The sequence below is a fragment of the Bufo bufo genome, chromosome 10, assembly GCF_905171765.1.
Source record: "Bufo bufo chromosome 10, aBufBuf1.1, whole genome shotgun sequence".
Lineage (NCBI taxonomy): Eukaryota > Metazoa > Chordata > Amphibia > Anura > Bufonidae > Bufo > Bufo bufo.
In genome coordinates, this window is record NC_053398.1 from 9,111,515 (window position 1) to 9,128,878 (window position 17,364).

At 46.7% G+C, this 17,364-nt stretch overlaps 1 protein-coding gene across 1 annotated transcript in view; it reads left to right on the plus strand.

The window, feature by feature from the left end:
* The first annotated feature begins 934 nt into the window (after positions 1-934).
* Positions 935-17,364, plus strand: part of ANO5 (anoctamin 5) — a 74,400-nt gene continuing 57,970 nt past the window's right edge. Inside the window, 1 exon segment of the mRNA XM_040409759.1 lies at positions 935-1,072. Within this exon segment, the coding sequence (XP_040265693.1) occupies positions 1,018-1,072 (55 nt within the window). The 5' untranslated portion in view covers positions 935-1,017.

A 17,364-nucleotide genomic window follows, 5' to 3' on the forward strand; every position in this document is an offset into this window, starting at 1 on the left:
GAGGAGCTCTGATACCTGTGATATTACTGACAGTACCTATAATAGAGGTGCTCTGATACCTGTGATATTACTGACAGTACTTATAATAGAGGTGCTCTGTCACCTGTGATATTACTGACAGTACCTATAATAGAGGAGCTCTGTTACCTGAGACATTACTGACAGTACCTATAATAGAGGAGCTCTATTACCTATGATATTACTGACAGTACTTATAATAGATGAGCTCTGTTACCTGAGACATTATTGACAGTACCTATAATAGAGGTGCTCTGATACCTGAGACATTACTGACAGTACCTATAATAGAGGAGCTCTGTTACCTGTGATATTTCTGACAGTACCTATAATAGAGGAGCTCTGTTACCTGAGACATTACTGACAGTACCTATAATAGAGGAGCTCTGTTACCTGAGACATTACTGACAGTACCTATAATAGAGGAGCTCTGATACCTGTGATATTACTGACAGTACCTATAATAGAGGAGCTCTGTTACCTGAGACATTACTGACAGTACCTATAATAGAGGAGCTCTGTTACCTGAGACATTACTGACAGTACCTATAATAGAGGAGCTCTGTTACCTGAGACATTACTGACAGTACCTATAATAGAGGAGCTCTGATACCTGAGACATTACTGACAGTACCTATAATAGAGGAGCTCTGATACCTGTGACATTACTGACAGTAACTATAATAGAGGAGCTCTGTTACCTGTGATATTACTGACAGTACTTATAATAGATGAGCTCTGTTACCTGAGACATTACTGACAGTACCTATAATAGAGGAGCTCTGTTACCCGGGGCTCTCCAGCCAGACTACCAATGTCGGGCAGGCTGGGGGTTGTAGTACAGGGGGCGCTGCAGTTCACAGCTGAGGAGGAGGAGGGCGGGGGCTTCTTGGAGGAGGAGCCCGGGGAGGAGGCCGCCGTCTCCGGCTATATCCGCCGCTCGGTCCCGTCAGTCTGTGCTGCTCCCGGCCGCCGTGTCTTCTGTCCCCGCCGGGAACCATGAACCGCTCCGGGAGGAAGGAGGAGGAGACCCTCATAGAGATGTCCGGGGCCGGTGAGTGAGGGGTTAATGGGTGACTGGGGGGGACACCGAGTCTGGAGGCTCCGGGATCTCCGCGTGTCCTGACAGGGAGCCGCCCGAGGCCGGAGACTACAGTGTCTGTATACTATAGAGTACATTGTATACAGTGTCCGTATACTATAGAATACATTGTATACTGTAGAGCACATCCTATACGGTGTCCGTATACTGATCACATACACCACATCATATTTACCATATAGTACATCATATAGAGTGTCATGTATACACCATATAGTACATATATACATGTGATAGAATGTATCATATTCCATACACATAAACATGATATAAGACATCTATATGTGTCACATTATGTATAAATATTGTACATAAACTCTCTTCTAGAGATGTGGCGCCTCCTCTACATGTAATATGATGTAAGTCATGTACTGCCCCCTATACACCCCCCCCCCCCCATGTACTGCCCCGTATACACCCCCCCCATGTACTGCCCCGTATACACCCCCCCCCCATGTACTGCCCCGTATACACCCCCCCCCATGTACTGCCCCGTATACACCCCCCCCATGTACTGCCCCGTATACACCCCCCCCATGTACTGCCCCGTATACACCCCCCCCATGTACTGCCCCGTATACACCCCCCCCATGTACTGCCCCGTATACACCCCCCCCATGTACTGCCCCGTATACACCCCCCCCATGTACTGCCCCGTATACACCCCCCCATGTACTGCCCTGTATACACCCCCCCCCCCATGTACTGCCCCGTATACACCCCCCCCCATGTACTGCCCCGTATACACCCCCCCCCCCCCATGTACTGCCCCGTATACACCCCCCCCATGTACTGCCCCGTATACACCCCCCCCCCCCATGTACTGCCCCGTATACACCCCCCCCCCATGTACTGCCCCGTATACACCCCCCCCCATGTACTGCCCCGTATACCCCCCCCCCCCATGTACTGCCCCGTATACACCCCCCCACATGTACTGCCCCGTATACACCCCCCCCCATGTACTGCCCCGTATACACCCCCCCCCATGTACTGCCCCGTATACACCCCCCCCATGTACTGCCCCGTATACACCCCCCCCCCCTCTACTGCCCCGTATACACCCCCCCCCATGTACTGCCCCGTATACACCCCCCCCCATGTACTGCCCCGTATACACCCCCCCCCCATGTACTGCCCCGTATACACCCCCCCCCATGTACTGCCCCGTATACACCCCCCCCCATGTACTGCCCCGTATACACCCCCCCCCATGTACTGCCCCGTATACACCCCCCCCCCCCATGTACTGCCCCGTATACACCCCCCCCCCCATGTACTGCCCCGTATACACCCCCCCCCCATGTACTGCCCCGTATACACCCCCCCCCCATGTACTGCCCCGTATACACCCCCCCCCCACATGTACTGCCCCGTCGTATACACCCCCCCCCCACATGTACTGCCCCGTCGTATACACCCCCCCCCACATGTACTGCCCCGTCGTATACACCCCCCCCCACATGTACTGCCCCGTCGTATACACCCCCCCCCACATGTACTGCCCCGTCGTATACACCCCCCCCCCACATGTACTGCCCCGTCGTATACACCCCCCCCACATGTACTGCCCCGTCGTATACACCCCCCCCCACATGTACTGCCCCGTCGTATACCCCCCCCCCCCACATGTACTGCCCCGTCGTATACACCCCCCCACATGTACTGCCCCGTCGTATACACCCCCCCCCCCACATGTACTGCCCCGTCGTATACACCCCCTCCCACATGTACTGCCCCCTATACACCCCCCCCCACATGTACTGCCCCCTATACCCCCCCCCCCCCACATGTACTGCCCCCTATACACCTCCCCCCAACATGTACTGCCCCCCTAAACACCCCCCCACATATATACAATCCTGATACTTATGGGTATTGTACGGTATATAGAATACGTATGCGTCTTGTGTGTCAATCATTTTGAGAACATTCTCAGGTTTCACACCGTGGATTCTGCACAATCCCCATGTGGAAGGTGAATTTGGATCCGTAGATCCGCGCTCGGGCCGGGACCCTAATCCGTAATGTTCCCACGTGGAACTGACTGCTGATCCAGCGGAGGTGTGGGCTTTCATGTGGCGCACCCACACGTGGCAGATCTGCTGCAGACTTTTCACTGTGGACAATCTGTGGTGTTTACAGTAGCAGCGACCTGGTTGACGTCCAGACCCCCTGCAGAAAACCTGCGTGAAATCCACTCCAAAACCTAATGAAAACTCTCAGAAATCCACACTATTTATCGCGGGTTTGGTGCGTCTTTTGTGCAGATTTTGTGTAACGACCACACTGGAGTCTGTGGGGAAAACCAGTCCACATAAAGTGCAGAATCGCACAAACAATTGAACTGGTGGAGATTTTAAAATCCACACGATATGAAAAGTGCTGGTGCTGTATTAACGCTTTGTCTTCTTTTGCTGGAAAATCCATGTGGAAAAAAAGCACACAAGGCCTCATGCAGGTGACCGTATGTATTTTGCAGTCCACAAAGTGCATATCCGCAAAATGCTTAGACCGACGAGTTGCAGTCCACGTTTTTTGTGCAGATCCATTGACTTCAGTTAGTCCGTGGACCGCGTTTTGCAGACCAGAATAGGACATGTTCTATAAATTTGCGGAACGGACATATGGATAGCGCATGGATTTCGTGGTTGCCACATTAATGCAATTTTTGGGGGTTTGGGTGCATTTACGTCACTTAGTGGTTTTCCAGCAATGCATCACATTAGATACACAAATAAGTTAAAATATTGTGCCCGGATTAGTATACTTTACTTTAAGTTGCGCACAATTATCCCCCGTCATGTGTGATGGAAACCAGTGTGTATCGTAATCGGAGAAAGTGAGAGTCCTGCCACCAGTCACTCCCGGTGAGTCACCTAGACGTAGCTCGCAGCGGTGAAAAGCCATGTCGCCTGCGAAGATCACAACGTCCCGGCTGCAGCTGGGGGTGAGAGCAGGAACAATACACACGATGGGAGTTGTGTTACCTGGAGATCTCACGATAGGACGCGGTTAATCTTTATGACGGCAGATGTGGCCACCCAGCTTTCCCAGTCTGCCTGATTATGCACAGTGGGATCTGGAGAGCAGCCGCTTGTCACCCAGCTTTCCCAGAATCTGATATGGATTATTATTGGCTATCGAAGGACTGAAGCATTTCTCCATGCTGGGAGTTTCCGATCTTTGTACATGGTTTCTGGGCAGAACGTGGCGACAGATTTGTAGGCTTTAGGTTGGGGGTTTGGTCTGTGGTTTGTGGAAAGGAACCTTCACTCATGAGAGAAATGTTTCAGAAGCGTCCTCATGTCACTGATTGTATCTGTGTGGTCAGTATTAGATACAATGTATCCATTCTTAGGCCTAGTTCACACGAATGTATGGCTTTTATATTTTTTTGCGGTCCGTTTTTCACGGATCTGTTCAGTTTTTGAGTTCCGTTGTGTTTCCTTTCCGTTTTTCCATATGGCATATACAGTATACAGTAATTACATGGAAAAAATTGGGCTGGGCATAACATTTTCAATAGATGGTTCAGCAAAAACGGAACAGATACGAAATTGAAATGAATGGTTCCGTATACGGAACACAAAAAAACGGCCCGTACACGCGCAAAAAAAAGTTCGTGTGAACTAGGCCTTAGGGTCCATTCACACGTCCGTGAGGGTTTTGCGGATCCGCAAACTGAGGATCCTCAAAAAATGGACACCTGCAATGTGCGATCCGCACATCACAGACACTATAATAGAAAATGCATTTTCTGGTCTGCAATTGCGGACAAAAATAGGACATGTTCTATTTTTTTTCCAGGAACAAAATTGTGGATCCCGAAAAAACGGATGCGGATCCCGAAAATGCGGATCCAGGAAATGTGGATTTGCATCCGTTCCAGCCCCATTGAAAGTGAATGGGTCCGCAAATTGCGGAACGAATGCGGACCCAAATTACGGACGTGTGAATGGACCTTTAGGCTACTTTCATTTACGGTATTGAGATCCGTCATAGGGTCTCAATACCGGGAAATAACGCTTCCGTTTTGTCCCCATTCATTGTCAATGGGGACAAAACTCAACTGAACAGAACGAAAAGCTCCAACGGTCTGTGAGATACCGGCTGGCATTGCAGGAGCGCACGGCGTCATAGCAACCAATGATGCCGTGCGCTCCTGCAATGCCAGTCCGGTATCTCGCGGACCGTGTTCCACGGACATCTGCATGAGGCTTTACCGTGTAAAACCTCTCCAGCAGATGCCATCATAGGGGGGCAGCGACGTGTCCTTCATAAAGGGTCACTATGGGGTACTTCCCTCTGTCACTTAAACTAATTATCATTGCAATTGTTACCACTTTATGGAACACTCTTCCACCAGCATCCTGGACCTATCCCTCCATTACAAGTCTGTTCACACGTGGCAGATTTGTTGCAGACGTTTTTCCAACTGAAGATCGGTTCCATTTGTCTGAAGGGGAGTTTTTCTGCAGTAGATGTGGATTTCTACAAACCCCGTTCAGATTCACTGGGGAGCGGCAATAAATCTGCCACATGTGAATATACCCCAAAGGGAAAATTCCAGAAGTCCCTCATTGTCCTCTGTGCCGACACTGCTTGGCCCAGGCACAGTACAGGAGATGTTATCATGAGGTCCAGAAGAGGACTTTATTGAAGGCCTCATGCACAAGACCATATGATTTTTGCAGTCTGCAAAATACGGATACTGGTCATGTGCATCCCGCAATTTCAGCGAGCCCTATTGTCAAAATGAGGACAAGAATAGGACGTGTTTTATAATTTTGCGGGAGAGATACACGTGAGCTGTCTGCAATTTTTTTTTCGGCCCCATGGAAACAAATGGGTCCACATCCAGTCTGCAAAAAAATGCAGATCAGATGTGGAAAAGAGAGAGTTTCTCTGTGGTCTGTCCTCTGCTCCGGTGACGACAGGTCAGTGTGCCATGACATCTAGTGTAGGCTTGTGGGTACAGGAGGATCGCTGGTCGCCATGCACAGCAGACCCCTCCTGCCTTTGTAGTTGTGGCTATAGCTTATGTCTATAATTGAAGGTCCGGATGGAGTTCTGCTCCTGTAATTTGAACTATTCATGGTGACGAGCTCCACCCTGACCCCATATTCCTTCAAATTGAGGTTGGTGGCACAGAACTGTCATAAATAGACTAGAAATATATTTCCTATGGGTCATCCTCCAGCTTTCCATAAACCTAAAGGACATGTGTGAATAAATGTACTTGTTTTTTTTCACCATTTACAGAGGAGTGCCGTGGATTTCTTTTGTTATTCTCACACCCAGGATCAAGGGTTAAACGCTGGCACCCAGATTGCTACGTACAAAAAGTGCTGCCCCACTTTAAAAAAAAAAAAAATATATAGTACATTTCATTATATTTTTTTATATATATTATTTATTTATTTTACACCGTGACCATTGGGCGCCACTGTATGGTTACGCCCTCGCAGTAATTATTATAAGATATTATTTTATATACTATATTCCACAGCACCTTAGACATAATCATCACTCGCTGTCCCCAGTAGAGCTTACAATCTAAGTTCCCTATCAGTCTGTCTTTGGAGTGTCGGGAGAACCCGGAACAAACCCACACAAACTAGAGCCTTAGATCCAAGATGTATGGGGGTTACTGATTCCAAGATAAGAATCTGACTAGATGTGAAGTTAGCACTAGATGAACAGCGGTTGAATCCCCAGATTTCAGCAGCTGACAATCTACTACCTATGGGGCCTCCTGACTCTACCCAGACAAAATATGTCTGTTAGGCCTCATGCACACGACCGTTGTGCATCCGTGTCCATTCCGTCATTTTTCACAGTTTAGCAGAGGTCCCATTCATTTCTATGGAGCTGTGAAAAAACTGATAATCCTCCGGTTTTTTTCTCCGCATCCGTGATTCCAGTCCATCAAAAAAATATAACCTGTCCTATTCTTGTCAGTGGAAAACGGAGGATGGACCCATTCAAGTCAATGGGTCCATCAAAAAAAACGGATGTACAACTGGTATGTCATCCGTGTCCGAGTCCGTGTCGGTTTTTTTCTACAAGACCTTTGTGCAATAAAATTACACTTTTCATTAACCTTCCTTTTTCCCCCCCTGTCAGACAAAAAAAAAGGAAGACACAAGGAAACACAACTGAAGCAAAATCGGACACGGGCCACTGAAGCCAAATCACTGACAGTGAAAAAACACTGTCGTGTGCATGAGGCCTTAAAAGAAGGATCGGGCATGTAGAATTTCTGTGCTCGATCCTCTTGTTTTATGGGAGATGGGACATTGCTAGTGTTTTAAGTCCAAGGTTCGGGTTATCGGAGAATCCCGTTATGGATTCCGCTACCAGGGCCATAGACCTCTATTATGACGGAATGTGATATGGAATGCCTTTTATAGGCTTTCGTGGTATGTGCCATCATAGAATTTCGTTAGGGTCCGTGGTAGCGGAATCCATAACTGGATTCTCCGATAACCTGAACTTAAAACAGAAGTTCGCTCAACACCAGACAAATGCCAGAGAAGGCTGTGATTTGCTCCCATTATCCCAGTTAATGCACACTCGGGCTAGCATGCACGTGTCTGGTGGGTTTGGGAGGAATACTGTAGCTGGCGCCCGAACAAACACTGAACTGATGTGCAGGGCTGCCCTCATGGTCTGTACCAGGCACAGATCTGCAGTATCTGGCTGCATGAGGGATGAAGAGGCAGCAATGATGAGACATCTTGATAATGAGAGGGTGCGTGGGTTTTGAGGAGAAAATTAATGAATAACTGGAAATTAGTAAGTTGTTGCCATTTCAACTTTGTAACAAATGCACGGTGACCTTTTCAAAAGTTGTTCGGTTTTGCTTATGGTGGCTTGACCAGGCCCCTGCTAGGCCTGAAGAGCGGATCTGGAGCATGAAGCACTGAAGGCACTCATTCCTGCTGACCGCATCATCCTTGTATGCTATTAGATCATGCAGGCGATTGTCGGGACTGTTGTTCCTTCCTGGCAATCACTTGCTCTGTAGCAGAGGGGACCGCTGCTATTGCATACACCAATCTCCTCTACAGTATGTAAATGATGGGATATGATAGAAACTTTTAAATACATAAAGGGAATCAACAAGGTAAAAGAGGAGAGAATAGTTAAAAGAAGAAAAACTGCTACAAGAGGACATGGTTTTAAATTAGAGGGGCAAAGGTTTAACAGTAATATCAGGAAGTATTACTTTACTGAGAGAGTAGTGGATGCATGGAATAGCCTTCCTGCAGAAGTGGTAGCTGCAAATACAGTGGAGGAGTTTAAGCATGCATGGGATAGGCATAAGGCTATCCTTCATATAAGATAGGTCCGGGGGCTATTCATAGTACTCAGTATATTGGGCAGACTAGATGGGCCAAATGGTTCTCATCTGCCGACACATTCTAGGTTTCTATGTATACGACCGTGTGCATGAGGTCTATAACAAACCCTGTGTAGTCTGATTGCGTTGCTCTCACATGTGTAAGGCCATGTTCATGTCTGCATTTCACCCCAAAAGGTGAGAAACCCCTTTATTGTGCAATAACGTACCGCGCCGTGTGCATGCTCCCTTCTGTCAGTACAGTAGATATGCGTAGTAATTAGGCCGATGCTTTCACCTCTGACACTTGCATGATATTTATTTTAAAAAAATAAGTGCAAATCCAGGCGTTCCCTACTTTTTGCAGTTTTCTTAAACGTCCTATCTTTTTTATATTAGTGGAAAACATCTAAGGCTACTTTTACACTAGCGTTAATATTTTCCAGTATTGAGATCCGTCATAGGGTCTCAATACCGAAAGCAAAACGCTTCCGTTTTGTCCCCATTCATTGTCAATGGGGACAAAACGTAACTGAACAGAACGGAAAGCTCCAAAATGCATTCTGTTCCGTTCTCGTACCGGAGGGCAAACAGCAGCATGCTGGGATGCAAGTCAATGGGGACAGATCCGTCCCCCCTTTGACTTTGGCTAGTTTTTACACTAGCGGCAAGGAACTCTGGCAGGCTGTTCCGACGGGTGAACAGCCTGTCGGATCCGTGCTGCCGCTAGTGCATGCCAGCCCTATTGGCTATACAAAAGTACATGTCTTACTCTTATTCCAGCTGGCTCTCGGCATGTTTGCCGTGCTGCCGCCGGAACATTTATAGTCGATGGGGCCGGAGCGGTAGTCTGGGGGAACGCGTGCACTAGCGGCAGCACGGATCCGACAGGCTGTTCACACGTCGGAACAGCCTGCCAGAGTTCCTTGCCGCTAGTGTGAAAGTACACTTACAATGGTGTTCATGACGGATCCGTCTTGGCTATGTTACAGATAATACAACTGGATCCGTTCATAACTGAGGCAGATGGTTGTATGATCGGAAACTGAAGCGTTTTTGCTGAAACCTGCCGGATCCAGCAAAAACGCTGGTGTGAAAGTAGCCTAAACCGAAATAAAAACCAAAAAGAGAGAGGGGAAATATAAGTTGTATATAAGAGAGCCGCAGCTTGAAACATGTTAATCCTCCCCCCCTCCAACTACAAAATACAGTTTGTGGGTTCTTTTCTTTATCATCCGGAAGGAACGCCCTTGGCTGTGTAATGGTGTTATCTTTAGATTTGGGGGCGTTCTGATTGCTGGAGGGCTCCCAGCTGTGATGCACATGGCCTTGTATCCTGGACCCCACATTCTAGCCCCCCGCAGCCTGAGTGCTGTGAGATTTCCAGGCCTCCTGCGTCCAGCTCTTGTGCAGGCAGCTGTCGGAGAGAAGGAGTTTGTTGCCAATAAACATTACAGAAATAGAAGTCCCTGCCATTCTCCAGCAATGCTGAGACCTGGAATACACTGTACATTTTTCTTATGTTTTTTTTTGCCAAAATAAGGCCTGGAAATAATTTTATAATTGCAAGAGAAATATTTTTGTTTGCAGATGTTGATTATTATTTATTTTATTTTTTACTTTTTGTTATTTTATTATTATTAGAGGGAGGAATACTGCCTGCCCTGACCATGTTCCTGTCTACGAGTTTTGCCAGAACCCCTTGGTGCTTTGCACTGGTGTCTCTGACCCCTGTAGGTCAGCCACTAGCTACACCAGTACTATTCCAAGAAGTAGAGGCCTGGTGGCACCCCAGAAGTGAAGACCAGATCATTGTACATGGTTTAATGCCCTTAGGTCTAGCCCAAAGTCGGACCAGTTGGCTAGCACAGTGTTTCCACACCCACAGCGCTGTACACCACTGAAGCCAGTGATTGGCTGCAGTGGTCATGTGGTTATAGATCACATCACGGCTGCAGCATTGTAAACAAGGATGAGCAGTAAGAATATATGCCTTTTGCTATTTTATACCGTTTCCTCTCTGGTCCGTCTTCTTTCTTGAAAACCCCCTCTAATAATCTATTTATGATAAATTGCCTGGAAAAAAATATATTCTTAAACGGCAGCTCACATAATAGTGAAGGTGATCGATCCCCCGACACAGGTTTCCATTTAGCCGCAGTAATATAGACATCGTCTCCAAGGTTACATGGAAATTAGTCTCTTCTCTGTTCTGTCTTTTTCATTTCCCTGCCCCCCAGGGTTTTTTTAACTATTTATTATGTTTCTGAAACCTAATAGCAAAACCACCACTACAACCAGTATGCAGCAGAGCTGGTCAGAATTTCCCTCACTTTGTGCTCTTTTCTAATGGTTTGTGACTTGTAAGAACAGGTTCAGTATATTTATTCATGTGTCACCTGGACAAACATACAGTATCGTGAGGAGGAGGGACGCAAATGAGCCGTCAATATTACCCTTCTGTATATCGGCAGGATCATTATGTTTTTTTTGTTTTTTGTTTTACTCATTTTCACATTTTATGGTCATCAGCGTGAGATTCCTTTAAGGCCTCTTTCAGACGGGCGTTGCGGGAAAATGTGCGGGTGCGTTGCGGGAACACGCACTATTTTTCCGCGCGAGTGCAACCATTGTAATGCGTTTTGCACTCTCGTGAGAAAAATCACGCGTGTTTGGTACCCAGACCCGAACTTCTTCACAGAAGTTCAGGCTTGGGATCGGGGATGTATAGATTGTATTATTTTCCCTTATAACATGGTTATAAGGGAAAATAATAGCATTCTGAATACAGAATGCATAGTACAATAGCGCTGGAGGGGTTAAAAAATAAATAAATAAAAATTTAACTCACCTTAGTCCACTTGATCGCGCAGCCCGGCATCTCCTTCTGTCTCCTTTGCTGAACAGGACCTGTGGTGAGCATTTATTGCAGGAACAGGACCTGTGGTGACGTCACTCCGGTCATCACATGATCCATCACCATGGTAAAAGATCATGTGATGACTGGAGTGACGTCACCACAGGTCCTGTTCCTGCAATGAATGCTCACCACAGGTCCTGTTCAGCAAAGGAGACAGACGAGATGCCGGCAGCGCGATCAAGTGGATTAAGGTGAGTTAAATTATTATTATTATTTTTTTTAACCCCTCCAGTGCTGTTTTACTATGCATTCTGTATTCAGAATGCTATTTTCCCTTATAACCATGTTATAAGGGAAAATAATAATGATCGGGTCTCCATCCCGATCGTCTCCTAGCAACCGTGCGTGAAAATCGCACCGCATCCGCACTTGCTTTTGGATGTTTGCGATTTTCACGCAACCCCATTCACTTCTATGGGGCCTGCGTTGCGTGAAAAACGCACACAATATAGAGCATGCTGCGATTTTCACGCAACGCACAAGTGATGCGTGAAAATCACTGCTCATGTGAACAGCCCCATAGAAATGAATAGGTCGGTATTCAGTGCGGGTGCAATGCATTCAACTCGCGCATCGCATCCGCGCGCGGACTACTCGCCCGTGTGAAAGGGGCCTAAGTGTCGCTCGGCCAATCACATTGATTTCTTGGCAGATAAACTGCACTTGAGGCGTCTGGCAGATGCTCTTTGCTCCCTGTCAAATTTAAGGGGGCATGCTATCCTTTCGGGCCATCTACTGTAAAATGAAGCCTATAAAATTATCCCTAAAATAGCGCACGATAAATGCAAAATTCCACATAAGTGTGCTTTCACATTGTAGTTTTGGGCTCAGTCGGGCTGGAATGTTATTATACCCAGTCTCTGCTATATGGAGCTATGCACTAATCAGTACAGAGGCATCCCATATAAAACGTATACCGCACGGTGGTACACATCTGTCAGCTTCCGAAAGACATCGCAAAACACAGGGTGAACACACTGAGCAACTACTGGAGTTTTGGGTGTGTATTAATGCAGTATAAGAGTTCGTTCACACGACCGTATGTCTTTTTCAGTGTTTTGCAGTTCGTTTCTCCTGGATCCGTTTTTACCTTTTAATTTTTTTCAGTAGTGTTTCCAGTTCCGTTTTTCAATATGGCATATACAGTAATTACATAGAAAAAATTGGGCTGGGCATAACATTTTCAATAGACTGATACGGAAGACATACGGAGTACATTCCGTATGTGTTCCTTTTTTTTTTTTTCTGGACCCATTGACTTGAACGGAGCCATGGAACGTGATTTGCGGGCAATAATAGGACATGTTCTATCTTTCAACGGAAATACGGAATGCATACGGAGTACATTCCGTGTTTTTTTTTTTGGGCGGAACCATTGAAATGAATTGTTCCGTATACAGAACACAAAAAAACTTTTGTGTGAGGCCTCTTGCACACGAACGTTTTTATTTTTTTCCCCCGTTCCGTTTTTGCTTTCCATATACAGTCCGTATACGGGACCATTCATTTAAATGGGTCCGCAAAAAAAAACGGAATGTACTCCATATGCATTCCATTTCCGTTCCGTTCAAAGATAGAACATGTCCTATTATTGTCCGCATAACTGACAAGGATGGCACTGTTCTATCAGGAGCCAGCTGTTCCATTCTGCAAAAAACGGAATGCACACTGACATCATCCATATTTTTTGTGGATCCGTTTTTTTGTGGACTGCAAAATACTGAAAAAGCCATACGGTTGTGTCCAAGCGGCCTGAGGCTACTTTCACACTCTCGTTTGGTGCGGATCCGTCATGGATCTGCACAGACGGATCCGTTAAGATAATACAACCGTCTGCATCCATTCAGAACGGATCCGTTTGTATTATCTTTAACATAGCCAAGAGGGATCCGTCTTGAACACCATTGAAAGTCAATGGAGGACGGATCCGTTTTCTATTGTGTCATAGAAAACGGATCCGTCCCTATTGACTTACATTGTGTGTCAGGACGGATCCGTTTGGCTCCGTTTCGTCTAGTGGACAGCAAAACGCTGCGAGCAGCCTCCAGAGCGGAATGGAGACTGATTGGAGGCAAACTGATGCGTTCTGAGCGGATCCTTTTCCATTCAGAATGCATTAGGGCAAAACTGATCCGTTTTGGAGCGCTGGTGAGAGCCCTGAACGGATCTCAGAAATGGAAAGCCAAAACGCCAGTGTGAAAGTAGCCTGAACGAGCCCTAAATCGGAAGAGACGACCCCAGGAGCATATCCTGAGCGCTCCTGGATCCTGTCCTAGTTAGACCCGTGCAGGATGATATCTGACAACCTTTTTCCTACGCTTTGTTGGAAACTGTCAGATTGGGTGAGCACGGAACAATGCCGCCTGACACCCGACCGTCATTCTTACAAGGCGCTTCTCTTTCTGGCTTCGTTGTCTAGTAACATGTTCTGTACATTCTAATTTGTTCACCTGGTAACATGGCCTCCAGGTGGGTGACCAGTGAGGTTCTGTGGGCCTAAGCGTAATGTCACACAGCATACACTGGTCAGCCATACAGACTCGTACTAAACTGCCGACAGCATTAGGTAGGGGCCAGGGAGAGCATGAAAAACATTCCCTTTGTGGAGCTTTTATCATTGGGAGTAGTGTGAATATGAGCTTTTATTCTGCCAGATTCTGCTCCTGGAAGTGTCCAGGAGGCGGAGCTTCACTGTGAAGTGCCCTCTGCTGCCTGCATTGAGCTACTTCACAGCTCCTCCCCTCTGCTGAGTAACAGTTGTAGCATCCAACCAGGACCCCCCCCCCCCCCCCCCCACAGCCTAACGCACAGCACTTCACAGGGAAGCTCCGCCTCCTGGACACTTGCAGGTAATGGACAAAGCATTATATTAAAGGGGTTGTCTAGGACTAGCAAAAGATGGCTGCTTTCTTCCAAAAACAGCACCAGTTGTGTGTGGTATTACAGCTCAGCCTCATTCACTTTAGTGGAGCCAAGCTGTAATACCCAACACAACCTTTAGACAGGTGTGGTGCTGTTTTTAGAAGAATGTTGCCATCTTTTCTAATCCTGGAGAACCCCTCTACCACTGTTCCTGATAATAGAAGCTCCACAAAGGGTCGGCTTGTCCTGGTCTCTCCTGCCTCGTGCTGTCAGCAGTTTAGCGTGGTCAAAACTGTCCATGTCCTTTAAAACCACTGACGGGTTCGGTGAAATCGTGGATTATCTGCTGATAATGGTGCATGTCGGGGGTAAAGTGAACAGTAAGTTTTTGAAGTTGATGAGTTGGAAGGAGGAAAAATTGCTAAGTGTAAGGGCGCATTTACACCAACGGATTATCTGACCAATCAGATGGCCATTTACACACCAACTATTGGTCTGATTGGACAGAAATTAGTCACATAATCTGTTGGTGTAAATGCGCCTTAAGATTCTGAGAAACACTGACAAGGACCAAATGGTGATGTGTAGACATCCCGGTCAGAGCGTCTTGTGGCCACTTCTGGTATGCAGTGGTTAGTACCTATCCAAAGTGGTCCAATGAAGGACAATGGGTGAACTGGTGATGGACGCCCAAAACTCATTGATGCAAATGGGGATTGAAAGCGAATCTTCCTGGTCCCGTCCCACAGAAGCACTACTTGGAGCAAATTACTGGAAAAGTCACTGCTGGCAATGACGGGTGCCAGGACGCTTGCTGCATAATGCACCATATCAGGCAGGTGGTTTCAATGTTATGGCTGATTTGGTGTATGTTCTTGCATTTTTTTTATGTCCATGATAAATTCAAAAAGAGCCAGAGAGGGTCACAGTGCAGAAAGGGAGAAAGAATAGCCAACAGCAGCACAGAGTATTACAGTAGAACAGGGGTCAGCAACCTTCGGCACTCCAGCTGTTGTGAAACTACAATTCCCAGCATGCTCTATTCATTTCTATGATCTTTTTTAGAAGAGCAGAGAAAGGATGCATGCTGGGAGTTGTAGTTTTACAACAGCTGGCGTGCCGGAGGTTGCTGATCTAGTTGGGGGTATTGACCTGTCCACCCATAACTGTGAGGACAGGGTCAGTCTCATGCTTGGAGGGGAGAATTAGAGACGCGGGTGAGATTGCAAACTACAAGGGGGATCCCCAGCAGCACAGGGTGTCTGGATCCTTGTGATCTGCTCCATCACATTAGTCCAGGGATCAGCAACCTCCGGCACTCCAGCTGTTGTGAAACTGCAACTCCCAGCATGCATACTTGCTCTGCTCTTCTAAGAATTCACATAGAAATGAATGGAGCATGCTGGGAATTGTAGTTTCACAACAGCTGGAGTTCCGAAGGTTGCTGATCCCTGGTTTAGTCTATAGTAGCTCCTCACATTGCTTGATATGAATTCTGCAGGTGTGAACACGCTCGGGGGTGGGATGTGTGCAGAACTTGTCAGGCAGAGTCCTGATCTTGTATTTCATGTTCTTCAGTGAGATCATTACAGAGCAGCAGCTTTCACACTTGTTCTCATTGTGTATGTACTACTACTCCTCCCATCCGAGCAGGTAACAGGTGGAATAGATGATGATTTAGGAGATGGGCCTCTTGCACACTTTTTTTAAAATTTTATTTCAATGGTTCCGCAAAAAAACGGAATACTCCGTATGCATTCCGTTTATGTATTTCCATTGCGCTGAAAGATAGAACTTGTCCAATTATTGCCCGCAAATAACGATCCGTGGCTCTATTCAAGTCAATGGGTCCGTAAAAAAATGGAATGCATGTGGAACACATCTGTATGTCATCCGTTTTTTGCGAATCCATGCCCACTTTGCCCATGAGTATGCTGTTAAAATATATTACTGTACATTACATTAATGATTAAAAATGTTATGTTTCAATTTGCGATCCGCAAACAAGGGATCGCATACGGAAGCCATACGGAGATTTTTTTACGGAACGAAAAACTAAACGGAAACAAAAAACTGAACAACGAATCCGTGAAAAACGGACCGCAAAATACTGAAAAAGCCATACGGTCGTGTGCAAGAGGCCATAGGCTTCCATGGGGTTAAGAAGATATTAGTTAAAGGAAATATCAGATACGACCCCTGTTAAAGCCTCATTCACATGTCCGTGTCTATGCTAAGAGCTCATGCACAGAAATGTATTTTCTTTCCGCTTCCTTTCGTTTTTTTTTTTTTTGTCAGACCGTATGCGGAACCATTCACTTATTAAATGGGTCCACAAAAACAACGGAAGGTACTCCCATGTGCATTCCGTTTCCGTATTTCCTTTCCGCAAAAAAGTAGTGCATGTCCTATAATTGTCCGTAAATCACAGTCCAAGCCCCCATTCTAGTCAATGGGTCCGCAAAAAATACGGAACGCACCCGGAACACATCCGTATTTTGCGGATCCATACTGTAGATATTTTATGCCCAGCTCATATTGCTTGTGTTTGGTGATTAATAAGTTACTGTTTCCAAAAAACGGATCGCATACAGAAACCATACGGATATGTTTTGTGGAATAACTGAACAGAAAAGAACTTAAATCACAGAAGAAAAAAAACCTCACATACGGAACAACGGATCCGTGAAAAACGGACTGCAAAAGCAGCAAAACAACAACGGTCGTGTGGATGAGCCCCAAGTCCATGAAAAGGTGGTCAGTGAGGCCTCCGTGAAGATGTCCGTGTGTCTGTTTTTTGCTGTCCGTGTGTCATCAGTATTTCACTGACTGCACAGCTGAAAAATAATTTTTAAAGCATGCGTCCGTGCTAAAAAACTCAGACCCACGGCCCGTGGTAAGAAACTGGTGTGTGAATACACGCATTAAAATGAATGGGTACGTGTGCTGTCCGTGGAGAACACGAACAGCACACGTATGTGGAACACTGACGTGTGAATGAGGCTTAATGCATGAGCCAGCCGGGCGGTCTGCTGATCGCCTCGGGGTGAGATCCTGAGACCCCTGGCAGATCAGCTGATGAAGCTGCTGTCAGCTGCTCCTTTCCCCCGCAGC